Below are 23,123 nucleotides of genomic sequence, written 5' to 3' on the forward strand. Positions count from 1 at the left end.
CAACAGAATCCAAAACAGAAGCAATTCGCCTGGCACCCAGGCCCCGGAATGTCTCAGAACTGCGCGTCTTTCTCGGGCTACTCAATTACTTTGGGAACTTTATGCAGAACTTAAGCATGCTGCTGGAGCCTCTCCACGTGCTACTCAGGAAGGGGTGCGATTGGTTTTGGGGGGACGCCCAGGAACGCGCCTTCAATAAGGCACGCAACCTTCTGTGTTCCAACAGTGTTTTGACTTTCTTTGACCCAGGTAAAAAGCTAGTTCTCACATGCGATGTGTCAGCGTATGGGGTCGGGTGCGTTTTGCAACATGTCAATAGTGCGGGCAAATTACAACCCATAGCTTATGCCTCCAGGTCACCTTCGCGGGCGGAGCGTGGGTACGGAATGGTAGAGAAGGAGGCGCTCGCGTGCGTGTACGGTGTCAAAAAGATGCACCAATACCTTTTCGGGGCCAAGTTTGCGTTAGAAACCGACCACAAGCCCCTCAAGTCCCTCCTATCCGAGAGCAAGGCAATAAACGCCAATGCCTCGGCGCGAATTCAACGGTGGGCACTCATGCTGGCATCCTACGACTATACCATAAGGCACAGACCAGGCACAGACAACTGTGCCGACGCGCTCAGCAGGCTACCCCTGGCGACCACGGAAGGGTCTGACGAACAGGACTGTGAGATAGTCATGGCAATCAATGCCTTTGAGTCCACAGGTTCGCCCATGATGGCTCGTCAAATCAGAGCCTGGACGGCCAGTGACCCCACGTTATCCTTGGTAAAAAGATGTGTCCTAACCAGTGACTGGGCAGAGGCTCGCGATGCCTGCCCCGAGGAAATAAAACCCTTTCACAGGTGCATGCATGAGCTATCACTACAAGCACACTGCCTGATGTGGGGCAGCTGAGTAGTCCTGCCTCTGCGAGGCAGAGAGGCATTTGTTCGGGAGCTCCACCGCGAGCACCCGGGGATCGTTCCCATGAAGGCCATAGCCAGATCCCACGTCTGGTGGCCTGGTATTGACGCGGACTTGGAGCTCTGCGTCCGAAGGTGCACCATTTGTGCCCAACTCAGCAATGCCCCCAGGGAGGTTCCACTGAGCCCCTGGCCCTGGCCTACCAAACCGTGGTCGCGAGTGCACGTAGACTATGCGGGCCCATTCATGGGCAAAATGTTCCTCGTAGTTGTAGATGCATTTTCAAAGTGGATCGAATGCACCATTTTAAACTCGAGCACAACCTCCACCACTGTGGAGAGCCTCGCAACCATGTTTGCAACGCACGGAATCCCTGACATATTGGTCAGTGACAATGGTCCGTGCTTCACCAGCGCAGAATTCCAAGATTTTATAATTGACCACGGCATAAATCACGTCAAGACGGCACCGTTCAAGCCGGCCTCCAATGGCCAGGCGGAGAGAGCAGTGCAAATCATTAAACAAGGCATGCTTAAAATCCAAGGTTCCACGCTGCAGGGTCGCCTGTCGCGACTGCTGCTGGCATACAGATCTCGTCCGCACTCACTGACTGGATCCCCCCGTGTAACTGTTGATGAAAAGGACTTTAAATACAAGGCTCTCAGTAATCCTCACAGACATGCACAAAATTGTTGAGGCAAAGCGCCGTAAGCTGACTGAGTACCATGACAGAAATTCGAGGGGGAAATGGAATGAGATAGGGGACAAAGTGTTTGTACTAAACTATGGCAGGAGTCCCAATGGCTTGTAGGGACAGTAACGGGCAAGGAAGGAAACAGGCTACTGGTAGTACAAATGGACAATGGCAAAACCTACCGGAGGCATGTAGACCAAGTCAAAAGCAGATTTACCAACAACACTGCGGAACCAGAGGCAGACTACAATGTGGAACTCGCACCACACCTGGTGGACAGACAGAGGGAACAACCTGAGGAAAGGGCAATCCCAACAGACAGCCCAGGCGAGTTAACAACAATCACACCAATCGAAACAGACAGCCCAGGCGAGATACCAGCAACCACACCCAAAGAAAAACAGACACCAAGGCAAACAACTGAACCACAACTCCGACGCTCCACGCGCGAGCATAGACCACCTGAGAGACTGAACCTATAAAGACAATACGACTTTGGGGGAGGGTGATGTCATGTATCTTACATTATTATATATAACTGTATCCTAACATGCTATACATGACTGTAATAATATATGACCTGTAACCACCAGCATACCTTACCACCAGGGGTGCACTTGCAAGAGACAGGTATATAAGGACAGGTCTCAGGCAAGTGCAGCATTCCAGAGCTGTGAAATAAAGGTGCAGGTCCAGAGTGACCTTGACTTCACTACATGCCTCGTGTGAATCTGTACTGAGGGGACACCCTCTGTTTGCTCTCCAGCAACTGTATAGTTTGGCTCAGTCGCTCATTTCCTGGGCCAGAAGGTTGTGGTTTTTTCCTTGCTCCAGGACTAGAGCACGTCATCTAGGCCGACACTTCAGTGCAATACTAAGGGAGTGCAGCATTATCAGAGATGCCGTCTTTCAAGTGATACCTGAAACCAAGGCCCTATCTGTCCGTTCCGGTGGAGATAAAAGATCCCAGTACTATATAAAGGTGGGCATCTGATGTTCTCTATCTCCTGGGAGACATTCATCGTTCAACCAACATTATAAAGCAGATGAACTAAGTTCATTTCAGTCCTGTTTGTGGGATCTTGCTGTGTGAAGATTAGCTACTTTGTTTGCTTACTCAAACCACGGAGTAATTTAAGAGGCAGTTAGATGCTGTGATGTGAGGGCAAAGCTTTCTATGGACGATTGAGCTCGATGGGACAACTGGCCCTTCTCATCTCTACTTACCTTTGGGATCTTTTGTGAAATTCAACTACTGATGACAAGTTTGCTGTTTCCCGCCTACAGGCTACGGAAGAACCTGAAGTCGTTAATAATTGTTCACCCGTCGTGGTTCATTAGGACCGTGCTGGCAATCTCCAGGCCGTTCATTAGGTAACTAGTTATAACGATGATATCTTCTATCGCTTGTGCCTATTTGACCTTATTCGTATTAAACGTACTATAAAATTCCCACACACATGCACACACTGGCGCTGTAAGTGACTGGACAGTATTGTGAGCTACTGAGCCAGAGAGAACAGATATGATCCCTGACCTGTGCTGATTTCAGCCTGGGTCGCAGCAGGGAGGGAGGGGGGTTACAATTACCCCCAACATCTTGGGATAGGGAGGGGGTAAATCAGCCAGGATTCCTGCGCCTCACTACCATCCGGTGACTCCTACTTGAAGGAACGGGCATTAACCCAACACACAATTCTGGTCTCAAGTTCATCGCTAGCTTGCAGTAATTTGGATTTCTGACTAAGAGGATGGTGCACATGTAGGCTGCAGTTGTTACACTGAAGTTAGGGCATTCACACTCAGTGTCATAGAAAGGGGATGGATACATCTTCTCGTACTATTCTGCCTAATTGGTGAGCTGAGGCCTATTGAGCAGGGGTAAAGCCTGGTGCCAAGGCCACAGCATCTTCTGCTGGGGGAGGGGAGACAGACTCAGGCCTGGGGGGTCATCAGGGAGAGTCGGGCCTGGGGGGTCATCAGGGAGAGTCAGGCCTGGGGAGTCATCAGGGAGAGTCAGGCCTGGGGGGTCATCAGGGAGAGTCAGGCCTGGGGGTAATCAGGGAGAGTCAGGCCTGGGGGTCATCAGGGAGAGTCAGGCCTGGGGGGGTCATCAGGGAGAATCAGGCCTGGGGGGTCATCAAGGAGAGTCAGGCCTGGGGGTCATCAGGGAGAGTCAGGCCTGGGGGTCATCAGGGAGAGTCAGACCTGGGGGGTCATCAGGGAGAGTCAGACCTGGGGGTCATCAGGGAGAGTCAGGCCTGGGGGGGTCATCAGGGAGAATCAGGCCTGGGGGGTCATCAAGGAGAGTCAGGCCTGGGGGTCATCAGGGCGAATCAGGCCTGGGGGGGGCCACAGGGTGAGTTAAGCTTGTGGGGTCTTTGGTGCTTTCTGGCAGCCACTAAAGGGGTATTCACAATGGCTGTGTTGCTGCTCCCTCGGCTGCCGTGATATCCAGCCAGAGAGACAAAGAAAAAAACAGATAAAACTGGAAAATGCCCCTATTGAAGGAACAAGGAAGAAACACAACTAGGATGTAGGATGGATCGGTATTCCAAGGATTATAGTCCACTCTATTATCAGCATCCTTCAGGGGACATCAGGGTGTTGTCTGAAGACCAGAGTAACTGAGACACTATAAAATATAGATTGTGTAGTTTTGTTGCTGAAGAACATCGCTAATCTCTGGAGTTATCTGTGCGGATTTTTCTTTAATTGATGTGTTTGTGTTCTGTGTCTTTTTTCAGTTTTAAGTTCATGAGTAAGATTCAATATGCTCACACCCTCTCGGACCTGGAGCAGGTTATTCCCATGGAGCAGGTGCAGATCCCGGAGTGCGTTTTACAGTACGTATCAACACTGGTCGAGACCGGGCCCTGTGGCGTCGGCTTCATTCTTAGTCAGATGGACTTTTTACATCTTGGTTTGAAAATCTCCTGAAGGCTGCTTCCAGTGTCACAGTTTTCAATACATTTCCCAGTGTGATACTGAGCTGTAGAGACCAGCAGGTCACAGGTTCAATCCCTAGTCTGGGTTGAATTAGGGGCTATCAGCTGGAGGAGCAGTAAAGGTGCTCCACTTGAGCTCAATGCCTGGGGGAGGGAGATGGGGAATCGGCCAAGGTTCCCACTCCAAATGTCTGTCCAGTGACCCACTCCCTGCATTATGTGGATATGTGTGGCTGTTGGGTGAGGGTAGAATCAGGCTCATTTGTGATGCCCCTTTGATTGAATATCACTTTGTATTCTCATACACGAAGGATCTAATGATCCCTGCTGGAAAGTGCCAGTGTGTGGCCATTGGGTGTGGACAGGATTGAATCCCCTGCCAATACTCCCTTTCCAGGCTCACTTATGAAGAATAGCCTCTCGGACAAGATACAGAAAGCTGCCCGGAACCTCTGGAACTGCATCCCTTCAAGGGTCAGTGCCTTCAGGGGAGGGAGAGGGGGAAGAAGATTGGAGGGAGATTAAAAATGATTAAATAAACATTGTAATTCAATATGGTTTTATTTTCTTCCAATGTGATTTGTCTTAGAGCTGACACTTTGGCTATGTTGGTAGTATTCTCAGCTCTGATTCAGAGGTTGTGCGAGAAAGCCCCACTGCAGGATTTGAACATAATCTAAGCTGACATTTCAGTGCTATGCAGAGGAAGTGCTGCATTGTTGGAGGTGCCACCTTTCCAATGAGTCGTTAAACTGTCTGTCCCATCGGTTCAGTATGGTTTGACGTGTCCTACAGTAGTGTAGTGGTTGTAGTAATCCAGACGCTGGACTAAAAATTCAAATGAGTTCAAAACCCACCAGAGGAGTTTGAGAAATTGAAATCAGTCTTAAATACAAAGTTGGTATCAGTAAAAGTGACTGTGACCCGTTTGGTTCATTAATGTCCTTTAGGGACAGAAACCTACCGTCCTTATCTAGTCTGGCCTGTATGTGACTTGAGTCCCACATTAATGTGGCTGACTCTTAGCTGCCCTTTGAAGTGGCCTAGCAAGCCACCTCCTCATTACAATTAGGGATGGGCAATAAGTGCCGGCCTTGCCAGCAACGCCCACATCCCATAAATGAATTTTTAAAAAGTAGAGTTCTCCTAGTGTCCTCGCTAAAATAACACCAAAAATAGATCCATTTCAACGATGTTCTTAGAACCTTGCTGTACACAAAATGGCTGCTGAACTTACCTGTATAACATCAAGTGACTGTATTTGAAAGTGAATTGTTGTGTGCAAAGTGATTTGGGAAGTTTCCGAGACATGATAAGGTACTGGATAAATCCCAGTTGTAATGTATGCAGCTGTGAGTATGCTCACAGGTTTGTAGAGCTGATGCGCCAGGGTGTCCCTGGAGATGGAGCATACGGTGTCCACCGGTACGCTCGCAGCCTTCCGCGAGAGGTGGGCGCAGGAGGGACTGGAGTGCATCATCATGCCCGACAAACAAATTTTAATTTGATTTTATATGTCTAAAGTTTAATTTGCTTTTGTGCCGGTTTCAGTACCCCCCCCGCCCCTTTTAGCTAGGGGGCACTTGTATAATTTGTGTTTCTAGTGCCCTAAACCCCCCCTCCAAAAAAAGACAAAGGGGCACTTGTTTGAAAGTGTTTGGAGTGCCCCCCCCCCCCACCCTTAATCAGGGGGCACTTGATTTAATTGATTTATTGTTTTCTACAAAAGTAGTTGTAGAGCTGTTGCGCCAAGGTGTCCTTGGAGATGGAGCACGTGGTGTCCACCGGTACGCTTGCGGCCTTCCGCGAGAGGTGGGTGCCGGAGGGACTGGAATGCATCATCACGCCCGACAAACAAATTTTAATTTGATTGTTTTTTGTTCCAAAGTTTAATTTGTCGGTTCTAGTGCCCCTTTAGTAGGGAGGCACTTGATTTATTGTCTTACAATAATAGTTGTAGAGCTGTTGCATTGTGAGTGGCTTAGCCAGTCACGTGATGTTCACAAGACACAATAAAACCCCAGTCAGTTGAGTCTAGGTCATCCATGACGAGGTATGCAGTTATGAGCCTGGTGGATGAACTGGTAATGTGTACTGTGATTGTTAAACATTTGTTAGTGAACCAACTAATTCTTGATAGCAATGTGTTGCTATGAATTCTTAAGCAAAGAACCCATGGAGCAAATACATTACACCAGTCTTTCTATCTTTCAGATTTGAGGAAGAAAGAATCAAAGCCAGAAGGCCCAGGTAAATACTCTGAACTGCTCCTTTCATTACCTCACTTTCAGTTGAGAATAATTAATTTGTAACTGTTTTTCATGAAAGGCTGTTATGTTTGTTTTGCTTTCATTTGATGAGGTGTTTTTCATTCCTACATAAGAAATGTTGGGAACAGGATAACAAACTTGTCCTCAACTAATCAGAACCCCATCTACCTACCTTCCTTTCTCTCAATAAGTTCTCTCTCCAGGAACACTGATAATTGTCTCTTCAATCAATTCACTGCTTTTCTCTTCTGTTCCCATTTATGACGTTGCCCAGTTGGTCCTGAGCTGTTAGGCCCCAATTTTGTGGATTTGCCGGCAGGTGCAGGGCTGGAGAAATCAGCTTGTGCCAGGTCCATTTGTCTGAATATCTTCTCCTCCAGTTTCCCCCCATCCTGTCCTGACTCCAGCTGGGCCACAGATTCCACGGGCACACACTTCCAATACCTCACACAAGTGGCCACATTGTGATTGAGCCAAGACAGTGAATGTCAGCAGGCTATTCAAATGTAGAGGGCAAGTGCCAGCGCGTGGACACAGCCAAGCCTGAACCTGCCCCTCACCCAAAAGCCACAATAACAGGGGGTCAGTGTGTAGTAGGCGAGGTGGGGCTGAGGAGGTGGAGACCCTATTGAATTTCACCTCTCTACCCCATGAGATATCCCATGAAGGGATTGTAATGTATGCACCTGTGAGGATGCCCACAGGTTTTGAGAGCTGTTGTATTGTGAGTGGCTTAGCCCATCACGTGATGTTCACAAGACTCAATAAAACCCCAGTCAGTTGGGTCTAGGTCATCCACGACGAGGTATGCAGTTGTGAGCCTAGTGGATGAACTGGTAATGTGTAGTGTGATTGTTAAACCTTTGTTAATAAACCAACTAGTTCTTGATAGCAATGTGTTGCTATGAATTCTTAAGCAAAGAACCCATGAAGCAAATACATTACAGGGATGAATTTCAGTAACTGTGTATTTTCTAGGGGAAAACATGGGCTCGGGGGTCAGAGGATGGAATGTAAGAGAATGAGTAAATGTTGCTGATGTAACAGATTCAGCAGCGACTGACCTGTGCAGTAAGACAGCTTTTCTATTCATTAATGAAATTCTTTGCTTTTTTTTTTAACAGGACAGAGGATGATCAGTCCGTGACTGAGAAAAACAGGTAATGTAGTTATTTTAAAAGTACACGTTCATAGATTTTTCAAACAATCTCCCTGAGGAGACAGTATACCACCTGAAGATTAATTTGAAGGGAGGTAGTGTGGAGCTAAAATAAAACCAGAGAATGTTGAAAGTGCTCAGCAAGCCCATCAGTATCTGACAAGAGAAAAATAATGTTAGATTTTAGATGGTGTTTTTATAGCTTGGCTGTGTGGGAGTTAATGAGATTTTTCTTCTCTCTAACTCAGATCTGGAGTTGCAGCTGAAGAGGAGTAAAGGTCTGTATCCTGTAATACTCAGAGTGGGCACAGGCACGATATGCCGAATTACTTCCTTTTGTTCTGTAATCATTCTATTATGAGACTGAGAGTGAGGGTGAAAATGCAGAAAAAGTGGGGTTATATCTGAAAATGTAACTTATTGAAATTTAAAATTCTTCATATTTGTATTATATCTCGTGCCCTGAACCCCCCCCCCCATTAAAGTAATACTTTTATTTTACTGTTCTTTCATCTGTGGGATCTTGTTTAAACCCAGCCCAGAGATCGCTCTGCATGCTTGCTGTAAAACCCTGTTCTCTCTGAAGCTCCCTCCCTAAACCCCTCTGCCTCATTTCTCTTCTTGTCTAAACCTTCTCAAAGCCCATCTGTTTAATCAAGCTTTGTCTCCTAACTCTCTCACCATGGCTTGGCCCCCATTCCTTCATCTATTTTTGTCTCTTTTTAGAATGCCTTCAGATGTTTTCCATGCTAAGTGTGTTATTTAAATTGTTATTAAGCAAGTTTGCCACTTTAAGTTCAGATTTTAGAGTTTGAGAATTGATGTAGATTTAATATTTTCTAAATCTTATTCTCAATCTAGCATTCTTCTATTAGTCACTTTAATTCTTAATTAATTCAAGTAGATATGAATTCTTGGCAGTATTGAAGAATTCTGATGGTTCTGTGAGGCGTAATCCTGCAGTACTAAGTGCGAGCAGCAGGCGGAGCCGAATCACATAATCAGTGACCCTTCAAAATGTTTTGAATTCCAGTGCTCCAAAGTTGATTGAATTAACATAAGAAATAGGAGGAGTAGGCCACCTGGCTCCTCAAGACTGCTCCGCCATTTAATATCATGGCTGATCTGATCATAGACTCAGCTCCACTTCACTGCCCGCTCCCCATAACCCTTTATTCCCTTATCGCTCAAAAATCTGTCTATCTCCGCCTTAAATATATTCAATGACCCAGCCTCCACAGCTCTCTGGGGCAGAGAATTCCATAGATTTACAACCCTCTGAGAGAAGAAATTCCTCCTCATCTCAGTTTTAAATGGGTGGCCCCTTATTCTGAGACGATGTCAGTTTGGGGAATAGCAAGAAAATTGTGAAGGGGTGGGAAATGGGAAACTGTTTAATGTTGGTCGCCTTACTGGGATCTTCTTGGTCTGTGCTACCAAGGCATCAGGGAAGCTGCCAATTCTGACAAATATTGAAGCTCAGGCTTGAATATAGGAACTCAATAAGAATTATTGAAATATCGATGAATTTTGATCGAATTATCTTTCTGTTTTAGGAAGTTAAGAAGCTTCACATCATAGGCTGGAATTCAGAGAAAACTGGATGAAGTTTGTGACAAGAAAGTTCTTTTGAAATAAATGACTGGGGTCGATGATTATAAAAACTTAACTTTCACTCTCTGCCACTGACTCCAGAATTCAGGCAGCAGATACTGGGCCTGAATTCATCTGAACTCAGTCGCCATTAATCAAGCAGTTTTAATATGCCATGGGGCTTTAGGTGTCACAATGTCTCATGAAAAATGTGTGGGGTATATGGTCATATTTCTATTGCCAAAAGAGTACCTTTGCAGAGATGCGGGGGAATTATTTTGTACCTCTAGTTCCTCCCATTCCCATATCTCCTGAAACATTATTGCTGTGCTGTGGGTTCCATAAGCACCGGCCCCCCTCCAGCACTGCAACCGTGGCCATTCTTCATACATTAGACTAGACATCAAGTGCCAGGTGGATATTCCACTGTGGAGGTATCACAGCCAGGCTCGATTCCCCCTCACCCGACACTCACATGCACCTGCTTTATGACAGGCGTCACTGGATAAAAATCCACCACTGACTGAAGACTATAAGGCTTCTGGGTGAAGTAAGCTCCAGGTGTTCTTGGCTCACTTCCCCTTTATTAAAAGGCTCCACAAAAGGTTTCTCCATCTTTGGCAGCAATGGGCGATTCAGAGACCACAAGGCTGGTAAAGGTCGCATTAGGGATTGGAGTTGAGGCAGAGTAGGAATGTTTTACAGCATCTGACCCATTATTATTTGAGGCCGACATTGATGCAAAGGTGGAACCAGCAATACCCGGATAAGCACTAAATATAAAAATGATCATTAGACAGTGTGGAGTCAGGACTAATGCATTATCTAACAGTAGTTTTAGGATTCTGCTGAGGAACAAAGTACTTAAATTACAATGAAAATAAAATGCTCTCCCTGGTGGCTGCATAAGTGCACCTCTGGTGTGACCAGGAAGGTCTCGGATTCAATCCCTGGTCTGTGCTGTGTTAGCTAATCTCAGCCAGGGTGGCAGTACAGGAGCACGACAATTGACACCTGTGCTGTTTGGTTGGGCAAAAGAGGCTATCAGTCAGGTGTCCCACTCCTGAACACAGTCCACTAACCCCTGCTGGCAAGTGTCTGGGATGTTAAGGGAGGAAAGGGTTGAGTTCGACTGTGATTGAGGGCAAGGTGCTGAAGGGTGGCCATTGCCCATGGAACCTGTACTGCAGCAAGAGTCAGTGCTTTGAGAGGAAGGGGGTGCATTCAAAGGAAAACCACAGAAATGCTGTTTCACTGGATCAGCTAAGGAGAGAGTGGAAGGCAGGACTGCCTTGAGAGTAATCCACTGTTGAGGCAGAGAGTGAGGGATGACCGATCAAGGTAGAGACACACCTAGCTGACAATCAGATTTGTCAAATAAGTTGAAAAATGCCCAATTGATGGGTCAGTTACTGCAAGTATTTATTGTTTGTTTAATGATTCTAGCTGTAATCGTTGCTCGCAGTTAATACTTTGAATGTATTTAAGTGTACAGTTTTAGAACTTTTTTTGATTTGGTCTTGCATCGTCACTAATTTTTCAGAGTTGTCGAGTTAAATCCAAGCTCTCGCCTAAAATGCTTGCTCCCTCAGCTGCAGTGCGAACAGTCCAGTGTGTATTCAACAGCTGCAGAAATTGTAAAACTTGCTGGAAGTATTTGTCCCACATTGTAATCTTAAAGGTGACACCGTGATGATCTTTTACCTATTGTCTTTTCAGAATTTTTTGTGGAAAACTCTTTTGTGAAACCCCTTGATACATTCTTCTTGAACGTCGTATTTTCAACTTCTTTCATGTCAGTGTTTTTCAGTGTCTGTCAAGGGCTTTTCTTAGGAACGCTACACCAGTGAACAAAGGCACACGTGTGATTTCCCCCAAACACTAGTTCCCTTACCTCTGAGTCCCACAATCCTAATAAGGCCTTTGTACCTGCGTTATGGATTCTGGGACAAACCCACCTCCGAATAGCATCCTGTTCACTTTCTGTTACTGGACAATAGGAGGCGGGAACAGCAATGAAGCCCAGCTCTGATGATACTCACCAGTCTTTGAACAGAGCCTCTAAGGTAGATAGAGCAGTGAGTCCGTCCAGTGACTCAAGCCGCCAACAGCTCCTGGGCCACCTTATAAGTTCCACTGTATTGTATTGATTTCACAGGTTACCAGGGAGTTTGTTTGAGGCAGGACACTGGCACTGATTTAAGGAACAGCTAAATGGTGTAAATGGGAGGTGGTAGAGTTGATATTCTGAAAGGACAAAATTAAATGGGTTGAACAGCCTGTTTCATCCAAACCCACCTTGTGGTCTTCAGATAACTCTGTATCCTACTTGACTTGAACCTTGTGCTAAAATTCTTCTAATTACACAGATTGAGCTGTGGCAAATGAAATTCATATCAATTTTATATTTTGACTGAAATGTTTTTTCTAACTGGATGGTCAGATGTGGTCTGGAACTGCACACTGACTGGTTAGCTGTGGGCTAGTAATGCACGCATTTGGTCTGATGGCATGGCCTATTGCTCGTGCATTGGGTCTGGTCAGTTGTGGTCAAGTACTGTACTTAGTCAGTCTGATTAGATGTGGTCTAATTGGCTGTCCCCTAGCCACCAACTCCATCCCTCTCCCTGCCCATTGTCTGAGGCTGAACCACACTGTTCACAACCTTGGCGTCCTATTTGACCCCAAGCTGAGCTTCCGACCCCATATCCAGTCCATCACTAAGACCGTCTACTTCTACCTCCATAACATCACCCGTCTCCGCCTCTGCCTCGGCTCATCTGCTGCTGAAACCCTCATCTATGTCTTTGTTACTTCTAGACTCGACTATTCCAATGTTTTTCTGGCCAGCCTCCCATCTTCCACCCTCTCATAAACTTGAGCTCATCCAAAACTCTTCTGCCTGTATCCTAACTTGCACCAAATCCCATTCACCCATCAACTATGTGCTGGCTGACCTACATTGGCTCCTGGTCCGACAATATCTCAATTTTAAAATTCTCATCCTGGCCTCGCACCTCTCTATCTCTAGAACCTTCTCCAGCCCTACAACACTTCTCTCAATGCTCCTCTAATTCTGGCCTCTCGCTCATCCCTGATTTTAATCGCTCCACCATTGGCAGCTGTGCCTTCAGCTGCTTAGGTCCTAAGCTCGAGAATTCCCTCCCTAAACCACTCTACTTTTCTCTCCTCCTTTAAGACGCTCCTGAAAACTTACCTTTGTCCAAACTTTTGCTCATCTGTCCTAATATCTCGTTATGTGGCTCAGGATCAAATTTTGTTTCTAACATATCTGTGAAGCACCTTGGGACATTTTACTATGTTAAAGGTGCTATATCAATGCAAATTATTGTTCTTGTGATCTAGTACTATGCTCATTGATTCCGATTGGATGTGGTCTAGTACTACATTCATTGGGTCAGGTCGGCATTGATCTCGTACCTTATGCATTGAGTCTAGTTATTAACATCCTGTTCCACAGGGCATGGGTATATTGTTGTGATAGCACGACATAAACTGAACTGTATCTATCCTAACTTAATAGCAGCGCAGTAAGGATACAGATTGGTTGAAAATCTAAGTGGGTTGTAGTGGGACACGGAAGTCTCTCAGGCCACTAATACTCAGAATACAGTAATTTCCTCCCTCCTCCTCATCACCTGGGTTCCCAAACAGATTTGCTGCTCCATGGCTTTTATTCAAGCCAACTGTGGGATTTTAATCAGGCTAGGATTCAATGTGTTCCTTCCTTAGTCAAAGACAGTGAGAGGCTGTTAGGAGGCAGAATTATCTCAGTTTCCTTACAGAGTGAAAAGGTCCTATTGAAATAGAACTACTGTTACTCTTCCTGCTATCAAAGGCCCTGCCCTCCACTTGGCAAATGCCTGTGGCAGCATGACTGAATCCAGCAGCTCGTTGTGTGGGGGAATCGTAGGTGTGGACCCCAGACCCATCACTCCCTGAGCAATGTACTGCAGCATTCCTGAGTGTCCCTTGAGGAGTTACTGGCTGGGGCTGTGGCCCTGTTTACAAAGTTGGTGACATTGTTAATGTAAACTGGATATTTAACCAGTTAATGCCTCAAGTTACGGCTATTCAATGTTCTCGATTGTTATAAAAATAAACAGTTGCTACAGCTCCCGTGTAATCACTGTTAAGATGGAGCTTTTCTTTTGGTAAAATCGTCTCTCAAAACTAGCTGTTCCAGTTTATGCCTCAGAGTTAATGGCGCCTAAAATTTAGCCCACCAAACTCCTACATCAACCAGTTTGGAATATATTAGCATTTACACCACCAAACTCCCATTGGGATCCGCATAAACTACTGAATGAATAAATTAACCCTTTCTTCCCAGTTATCAAATAAGTTAGACAACAAAGTCCTGAACTAACCATCATTTATTAATGTTAGAATCAGTTAGCAGCACTACTAATTAGTAGATAGCGTTAATTGACAAAATAAGTAACATTGGTTACAAAGGCTGTTCAGTTATATAATTTCTGCTCCATGTTGGATCCTCATTAGTTAAAATGGAAGTAACTATACTTCTCATGCAAAACCTCTTATTCTCAATTATTTACATTGCAATTTTTTGTGCTATTTCTCATGGTGGTTTTTTGGTATTTGCTCAATATTTTATTTTCTCTCCCTTCCGCAGAAGCCTTTTCAGTTATCACCATAAGAAATATTTTAATCTCCTTTTACGTCCCATGCTCAGTTGATAATTCCTGCTAAAACAAACCCAGAGCAATGCTGAAGCAGGTCCATGCAGAACTACCCAGAACCTCAAATCTCTGGTGACCAGCTCCTGAACAGGTGGTGATCAATGGAGTGACTGCAGCTAAAGCCAAATAGTTTAAAATCGCAAGATAAGTATGGATTAGGAAGTTTATTTAGCCATTCATCCAAACAGAACCTAAACCCCTCCATTGTAGCATTCAATTACTTGTTAAATGATCCAGGGCTTTTGCCTCCATTACTCTATCTGAAGGTCTATTTCACACCGATTATTCTGTGTGTGTAGACGATATCAGTCCTAAAATTATATTTTACTAGTTTGAATCTGTGTCCCCCTGTTCTATTTCCATAATTTATTCTGCATTTACGCTGGATCCTAAGCCGTTCATGTGAAGCAATATCAAAAACTTTTAGAAGGCCAAAGTATATATCTTAGGGCTTTCTGCAGTCCAACTGGGATATCACTTCTTTGAGTAAGTCAAGGAGGTTGTTCAGGCAGGATCTTCCCTTCAGAATCCAGGCTGACTGCTATTATCTAGGTTATTGTAGTACAGAAAATTGTCTCCTGATAATTTATTCCAAGACTTTGACTGTTGACAGGCTTTTCCTCCATCAGGGCATTTCAGCTGATCCTCTGATGTTCCTTCAACCACCGCTTGCTCCACCTGTGACAGAAACTATAGGTCCCGCATGCGACTCTTCAGTCACCTGAGAACTCATTTCTAGTGTGGAAGCAAGTCATCCTCGATTCCGAGGGATTGCCTATGATGATGATGTCATCGGTATACATGCACTTTCCAGCAGGATCAATAGATGGCAATCTGGGAGTAGGAAGCCTAGCCCAGTAATAGTCCCCTGGCTGAAATCACCCCACCCAGCACAGACTAGGGGTTGAGGCTGGGACCTTCCTGGTCTGTATAGCTTAGGCCACACTACTTGAGCCATCAGAGAAGCATAGCCTTATGTTTTGATAGATATATAATGTGTAGTGAGACAAGCAGATGCACCAAGACTGTGATAGGAGATCATGCCGATTCCATTTGTCAGGTTTGAACAGGGCAGTAGGCATGCTGCCTCAGCATCCTGTGGTGGGGGAGGGGGGAAATTAATCAGAATTGCTGATCACTGGCCATCAACCGCTCCTGGAAAGTGCATTTCAATGGACAATGAGTGAAGAAAGGATTCAGTCTGGCTGTGATGCCCATTGTAGTTAAATAGCCTACAGGACTTTAGTCTGGATTAACATGAAAACTGGCCCCTCCAGTAGCAGAGGGCAGCTGGCATCCACTGATCATACCCCAGTGAGAATCAGCTTCTGCAGTGGAGCAGGGAATAAACAGCAGACGCAAACCACACGAGGCTCGAAGGCACAGCTATACCTCTGACTCGAGTGAAGTGAAACCTGGAAGGAGATCAAATGGTTTCATTCAAACTGAACATAAAGCACAGATAACTGGTTCCTATCAAACTGAATCTAATGCCACTCAGCTGTGAGCTCGTGCCCCTCATCACTTCACCTCTGCCCAGAATAATCAACCTGTAAATCCAGGACTTATATTGGACACAAACTGCAGATTAAGATCTAAATATAGAGAGGACAACCCGTAACCAAGATACTGTGTCTAGAGGTGTTTAATAGAGGCGCATTCTCCATCTTTCCCACTGGAAAAAGTATTGCACCCTGTGACAATTCAACCCTTATGGGTGACTAAACACCTCTATCCTTTAATTCCTGTGACATGGTTACAAAACTGATAGAATGAAAGGGCCCTCAGTCTGCTGGTTGTGGAGGTCCTGAGATATATTTAAGGATAGAGTCATGGGTTCACAGCACAAAACTCCTCTTACTGTGGCACTAGTTGATAATCTAACTCAGAAGTCAGTGTTGGGAAATGGAAAAATGTCAAACTGGTGTAGTTGGGGGCACTTTTCTGGGATTGGAACTGGGGCACATTTTTGGGTCAGTGGAGAGAGAGCTTAACTGCATCCAACTCGTGCTGTACCTGACCTGGGAGTGCTGGATGGGACAATGTACACAGCAAGCTCTAAACTGCATCTAACCCATGCTGTACATGCTTTGGGAGTGCCTGATGCAGACACTGGGTGTCTGAAATGCAAAGTGTTCCAATGCCAGCACTAACATCCGTCATCTTGAGCAGGTGAATTGCAGTATGGCTTTATGTGCTATGAGAAACATGCCAGTTGCTGGATTCTGCAGCTGCCCATTGGCAATTAAAGGTTGGTCTGCAATATTCAAAATGTAGCCCAGTTGACAGATGGGACAAATTTTTATGGGCAACCTTTTATCATGTGTGACCTCGTGGTTTACCTCGGCAGGTATTTGGGGGCTCGGTGGTCACAGGGCCAACCTGTAATCTCCTCTAATCTGGCTCCTGAGGTGTAAGACTCATCAAGACAACCAGTGATAAAGTGTACTGTACAGGTGCATTGTTAGAAGATGCGATACAAGTTTTGTGTGCTGCAGCCCAACAGGGTTTTCTGCCGTATGTACTGCTCCAGGCACTGAAGTGCAATTGGATCCACATCTGTATCAAATTTATTGGCAAACAGATGATGATGCTGAAGTATCCAGTTCAAATCACCAGCCCCATAAACACAGACTGACCTTCGATGGGAACCAGTGCACAATGGGTAGGGTTTCCCTTTCGTTACATCACCTTCTAAATATTTCCACTTCACCAGCCTGGCCACTGACCTCATATCACTCACATCATACTTGGGATGTGAAGGTTCGGAACTAGGAATGCCGGGCATCCTCTGTAGAGTGGCCCAGATGAACTCATCAGGGCTATATGTATCTTTTGACCATTCAATAAGTTGCTTTGCTTTTGGGTCCTTGAAGATGTGCTCAACAAATGGTCTACTGACCACCATGTAGGCACTGCCTGAGAATATGGAGGCCACGGTAAATATTGGTTTCTTCATCACATTCGTCTTTACCATTTTCCCATTGACCACATTGAAATGATATTTCCAACGCAACCGTTTCCCCTCCGCAGCACTTTCAGATTCTAAACTGTTGCTCCCTTTTAAATCCTGTAGCTGGTGGACAATCTCCAAGTTGGTTTTGATGGGAAAATCCATGCCACACAGATTGATGAAGTACTTCCAGGTTAAATGCCTTGCCAGCAGCTCCTCCATACAGTTCAGGTCTGCCTGAACCCTGGACCAGGAGCCATAAACAATATTCTCCAATCTCCCTGCAATAAAAACATTTGGGAAACAGGATGCGATGTTGCGAACCACAGTTTTGAAACCAATGGACGATTTGTTGTCAATATGTACACAGTAAATATTCTGGGGTGTGTAGATTGTCCTCAACAGTCTTTCAAACTGGTCAGCTCTTTGATGAATGACGACAGAATAAGCAATTGGAACTTGCTCCTCTTGCTTACTGAGGGCAAATGTGATGTACTTTCTGCTCCTTATGAAATTCTCACAGTTTTTTGTGGCATCAGCATAATAGGAATCATTGTGAGTTACTGCCTTATGCTGTGCCTTCAATAATTGACTTCTTTTGATTGCCCTGACTTCCCCTTGGAGAACAGCTGTACAGTTTACATCATAAAGAGATTCTGCCGATACCTCCAGCTCTGAACACCTTATATTGTGAGCACCAGACGTGGAAAGGCTGCCATCCCACATAAAATCTTGGCTTTTCTCAGGAAACCGCTCTTGATCGTTGGTTACAAGGCCCTTTCTGGCAAATAGGATCAGTACTAAAAAGGTGACGCAAGTCAACACAAGGATTATGGGGGACTGCCGTAGAAACCGTTTACATTTCCACATCACAAAACCGAAAACAAGCTTCTAAAAGCTCAAATAATGTTGAATTGTGAATGGATGATTGACGATCAATACCTTTCTCAATGCAAACTGGGTTAAATGAAGTATATTACGGATACAATTATAGGTTTTATTTCTACAACGGGATTTCTTCATTTGCGTACAGCTGAAACAAAAACAGACAATATTTTACAACTTTATACGAACATAAGAAATAGGAGCAGGAGTAGGCCATTCGGCCCCTCGAGCCTGCTCTGCCATAAATGAACAGCATTTCACAAAAAAAAAAGAGTCAGGTGAATATTAAAGATCAAAGAGGAGCTCTCCTGGTGTCATTAACCAATACCACCAAAAACAGTCTGATTATTGTTTGTGGGATCTGATTAAGTGCAAACTGGCCACCACCTTTGCCCACATAAGAACAATCACTGCACTTCAAAAATAATTCATCAGATGTGAAGCACTTTCAGGATGTGATAGGGTTCTACATAAATACAAGTCATTCTTTCTTCAAGGTTTGAATTATTCCAACCATATCATCATAAGAGATGGACTCTTAACATCACTGAGGAGCTGATTGCCTGTTTCATTCTGTTAGAATCCTACCTGGTCCTTATTAATATTAAGTGTCAGGGTCTGTCCTTTCTGGTATCTCTTTGGACTTTAACATGGAAACATTTCCAGTTATACCACGGCTGGTGTGAAGCCCAAGGCATCAGAGCCTCAAATGAGAATTATACCATGTGTCGAGTGTCAATGTGATAGAAAACCATGCTGCATTGATACAGAATCTACAATATAACTGGCCTGCGATACAAGCATCATGGGGAAATAAATATTGTGCAAAATGTTAACAGGTTATAACTTCAAAAATTACAGTGGGATAAAAAGAATCATCTTATGTTTACGGATAAAGCTGTTTACTTAAAGGTGGGGTTAATGAACAGAAGATTTTCATGTGTCTTACTTCAACTCCTGAGTCATATAGAACAGGAAGGTCGCAGGATCGACACACAGTCGAGGTTAAAATAGCTGATCCCACTTGCAGTGGCAATAAGGTCATTACTTTGGGATATGGGGGTAAAAAGTTATGATTCCTGCTCATCACTATCCAGTACCCCTTGCTGGGCACACAACAAATTTGTTCCCCAATATTACGTTTTGTTTCTTCCCAACACTTTCACCCCTCTGAGGATGGATTTGAGACCAAGTCCCAGAGATGAAGAACAGTGTCTGGCCGACTGCATGACTCACTATCATCATGGAGAGGAGATTTTCTTTCATTCTGCATTCGCCAGTATTCATACTGCAGCCAACATCACCAAAACAGATCAACTGGTCTTTTATCTCATTTGCGGTGTGCAAAACTGGCTGTTGTGTTTACGTTTAGGCCTCACTTTAACACTGTTTCTGTGCACCTAGAGACCAAGGCAGGAATTTTCTGGGGTTTGTGCGGGCACGATCGGAGGTGGGTCAGGTGGGAAATTTGAGATAAGTTGCAGCAGGTCAGGAACCCGCTGTCATCCCATCCCTCGGGCGCATTTGCAGATGCGGCAGCAACCCAAATGGCAGAGGCAGGCGACCGAATTCAAATCATTAACAGGTACTCGTCAGACACTTGAGCACCTTTTTCAGTCTACCTTTCAAATTTCCCTGGCTTCCAACGGGATTCATGCAGCTCGGGAACCACGTCTGTCAGCTGAAGGCGAGAGTTGATCCAGCTGATTCGATGACAGCAGGAAATGTACCATAAAATCTCCCACCTGACCACTTTCCTCAGGCAGAAGCTGTGGCTGACTGCATTCCCAGCACACATTTAGCTTTCTAAGGTTGCAAGTGTTTCCAGCAAAGTCACCATCCAGTCTCATCTCATTGGTACAACTATTTCTCTACTTGATCTGCCATCTATTCCATCAGCATCTGTCTCAGCTTGGTCCTCAGAATCGGACCATGGTGAGCCCCAACACCAATAATACCACCCTTCTCCTCAACCACCTGATGCTGCACAGGACAGAGGGCATCAATGCAGGGCTGCACCACGCCCGAGGCGATACCCCCAAAACAGGGTATACGGAGGATGAGTTTCCTCAACACTACGGAGCAGCAGTGCCAAAGGAGGCTCAGGCTATCGTGGCAGGTCATCGCAGACATTTGCACATTGCTCGAGCAAGACTACAGCCCAGAGGAGCGGGTTTACGTGTCTTACTAGTGGCTGTCCAAGTCACCAGCGCCCTCCACTTCTTCACCTCAGGCTCCTTCCAGGGATCTGCAGCAGACAACTGTGGCATTTTGCAGTCGGCCACCCACAGATGCCTCACACAAGTCACCGATACCCTTTTTGACAAGTCAGCTAACTATATTGTGGCCATCAGGGCACCATCATAACCCAAGAGTCTTTGTCAACAGCAAGGCTGGTCAGCAACCAAAGGAAGATCATCATGCATGTATGTGCCAAATTCCCTGGCAGCTGTCATGACTCGTCCTTTGGCAGTCCATCCTCCCTAAGCTCTTCACTCCTCTAAACAGACTTTCCAGCTGGCTGCTTGGAGACAAGGGCTATCCACTGAAGACGTGGCTCATGAGGCAATGGGTACAGCAGCATAGTGGTTATGTTACTGGACTAGTAATCCAGAGGTCTAATGATCCAGCAGCACATGAGTTCAAATTCCACCATGGCAGCTGGCCTATATGTGACTCCAGACCCTCACCAATGTGGGAGCACCTGCACCACACGGACTGCAGCGGTTCAAGACGGCGGCTCACCACGACCTTCTCAATGGCAATTAGGGATGGGCAATAAATGCCGGTCTTGCCAGCAACGCCCACATCCCATGAACAATTTTTTTTAAATGACAACCTTAAAGAGACCAGGAGAGATACAATGAAAGCCACATTTCCACCAGATGTGCCAGAGCAGACAATAGGTATGTTCAAAATGCATTTCAGATGCCTTGACAGATCTAAAGGCATCCTTCATTACGCAGCAGCCAGAATGTTCAGGTCGTCCTGGTCTGCTGCGTCCTGTACAACATAGTGCTGCAGCGAGGATTAGCGTTTCATGAAGAGCAAGGCACTGAGTGCACAGCCTCTTCAGAGGAGGAGGAGCATCAGCTGGAAGATGAGGAGGAGCAGGAGCTGGAAGAACCTGCAGGCCAGATCCCATCAGCACCCAAGCACATTGCTGCCTGGGAGGCCAGGGATGGCCTCATCAAGGCCAGATTTACTTAACTTTACACAGTACATCCATATTGCTGCCACATGCTGCGCCAGGTTGGCTGAAACCACCCCACAACAGCACCATAAAGGATCCCTATAATGACCAAGCCATTCCTTTCACACTGACCACCATTGCTGGAGGTATCGTTATGTTTCACCATTCACTTCAACTCACTAAGCCACTTCCAAAGATGCACACAAATTTGTCCAAGACCAGAAAGTGGTGAAAATAAAGATTTTTATGGTTGACATCACATTAACAGAAACTTGACATTAACATTGAATAAAATACCCAAGTGGCTACCTTTGCTGATATACTTGTGTGTCATCTTTCTCTTCTCTTGTGTGTGCTTCTATAAGGTGCTATCCCTGTGGCTTCAGCAGAGGTACAGGGCGAGGCAGAGGCAGCCTGCTCACTTCACTGCTGTAACTGCTTAGACATTCTTGTCGGATGTTCTTTGGGTTTTGGAGAATATGATGGCCCCGCCAAAGTCAGCTTCTCCTGTGACTGTGCAGGGGAAGACTTGGCCATCGCTGTCCGTGGAGGCACCTGGGGCTCTGACAGAGGGGGTGGCAACGGGGGAGAAGTGGGAGCGCTTTGAGTGCAACCCACCCTCTCACGAGCCACCCGCACTTTCCTGCTAGCAAGGAGCTGGAGAGCACCTTGCTGCACATTAGTGGGGCCATGAGGACCCATGTCTACGCTGATATTCCTCCTAGAGAGGAGGTCTATGAGCCACTGCCATCTATTCTCCATAGAGACCAAATGCTCCTGTGAGTGGTGCATTAGCTGCTCCATTCACGTGGCCATCCTATCCATGGAAGAGCCTACAGTCACCATCATCTGTGACACAGTGGTGCTCATGTTGGAGATGGATTCTTCCATTCTCTGAACATTTGCAGACATCACGGTCGCAAAACCTGTCAGAACCCCCTGCACCTACAGGATCGCCCCCCCCCCCACCCCCGAGGTTCAGCATCTGCATGCAGCTGAGCAGAGCTGGGAGCGTCGAGCGTCCTGCGCCCTCCGGCAAAGAGTCTCCACCATCTGCTCATGCTCATTTGTGACTTGTGACAGACCCGGTGACAACATTACTCCATCCCACGTGGGACCCACCGAGGTGTGCGTCTCTGCACTGGTGCTGGGTGCACTCATGTCTGGTGACGCTGCGCTGAGACTGGAGACTCCTCTGAGGAGTCGTTTTCCTCTTCCTCCTGGACAGTGGGGGCATGGGAGGCTTTTGATGGACCTGTGGGAGAGTAAAGAGATGAGTTAGACATGCCAAGGATGGGTACAGATACCATTATGCACATGATGACATCAGTCCCCATGAGTGACTGATGTATGCCATGTAGCTGTACAATATGCAAATCTGTCACCAGGTTGCCGAGATGTCCCTCTCTCTCTGTCCCCCACCTCCAGTTTCTCAGCCATTCCCGATACTTCCAACGCAGCCACCTCTGCCGTTGTGAGGGTGGAAAATGATGGAGGCCAACCTCCAGTTTTTTCCCTCTTATTCTGTACTCTCTTCCTGCAAGGAGCGAAAGAAGAGACGGTTGAGTGAGAGTGAAAGAAAAACTTGCATTTATATAGTGCCTTTCATGACCACCAGACGTTTCAAAGTGCTTTACAGCCAACAAAGTACTTTTGCAGTGTAGTCACTGTTGCAATGTGGAATGAATGTAAGGAATGGATGGGTTACATCTTTAGAGGGAAGCTACGATGGATTGGGATGGCAATGCCAATTGGCCTCCTTGCGTGTTGTTCGTTGGCATGATTGCATTTGGATG

At 45.9% G+C, this 23,123-nt stretch overlaps 2 protein-coding genes across 3 annotated transcripts in view; one reads left to right on the plus strand and one right to left on the minus strand.

The window, feature by feature from the left end:
• Window positions 1-11,960, plus strand: part of atcaya (ATCAY kinesin light chain interacting caytaxin a) — a 109,701-nt gene extending 97,741 nt beyond the window's left edge. For both annotated transcript variants that reach the window (XM_070859905.1, XM_070859904.1), the window contains exons 8-13: window positions 2,890-2,976; window positions 4,350-4,448; window positions 6,765-6,800; window positions 7,945-7,980; window positions 8,228-8,257; window positions 9,536-11,960. In XM_070859905.1, coding sequence (XP_070716006.1) covers window positions 2,890-2,976; window positions 4,350-4,448; window positions 6,765-6,800; window positions 7,945-7,980; window positions 8,228-8,255 — 286 coding nt within the window. In that variant the 3' untranslated portion in view covers window positions 8,256-8,257; window positions 9,536-11,960. The remainder of the gene's footprint in view (window positions 1-2,889; window positions 2,977-4,349; window positions 4,449-6,764; window positions 6,801-7,944; window positions 7,981-8,227; window positions 8,258-9,535) is intronic.
• A 4,800-nt stretch (window positions 11,961-16,760) lies between these two features.
• Window positions 16,761-18,132, minus strand: LOC139229022 (beta-1,3-galactosyl-O-glycosyl-glycoprotein beta-1,6-N-acetylglucosaminyltransferase-like). The gene has a single exon (XM_070860686.1). It carries the CDS (start codon window positions 18,117-18,119, stop codon window positions 16,761-16,763), a length of 1,359 nt encoding a protein of 452 aa, XP_070716787.1. The 5' UTR covers window positions 18,120-18,132.
• Window positions 18,133-23,123: the final 4,991 nt, after the last annotated feature.

This window comes from Pristiophorus japonicus, chromosome 18, assembly GCF_044704955.1.
Source record: "Pristiophorus japonicus isolate sPriJap1 chromosome 18, sPriJap1.hap1, whole genome shotgun sequence".
NCBI lineage: Eukaryota > Metazoa > Chordata > Chondrichthyes > Pristiophoridae > Pristiophorus > Pristiophorus japonicus.

What these genes read in the sequence shown, in the direction of transcription:
- LOC139229022 (XM_070860686.1), bottom strand. Translation starts at nt 18,119, where the DNA reads ATGTGGAAATGTAAACGGTTTCTACGGCAGTCCCCCATAATCCTTGTG.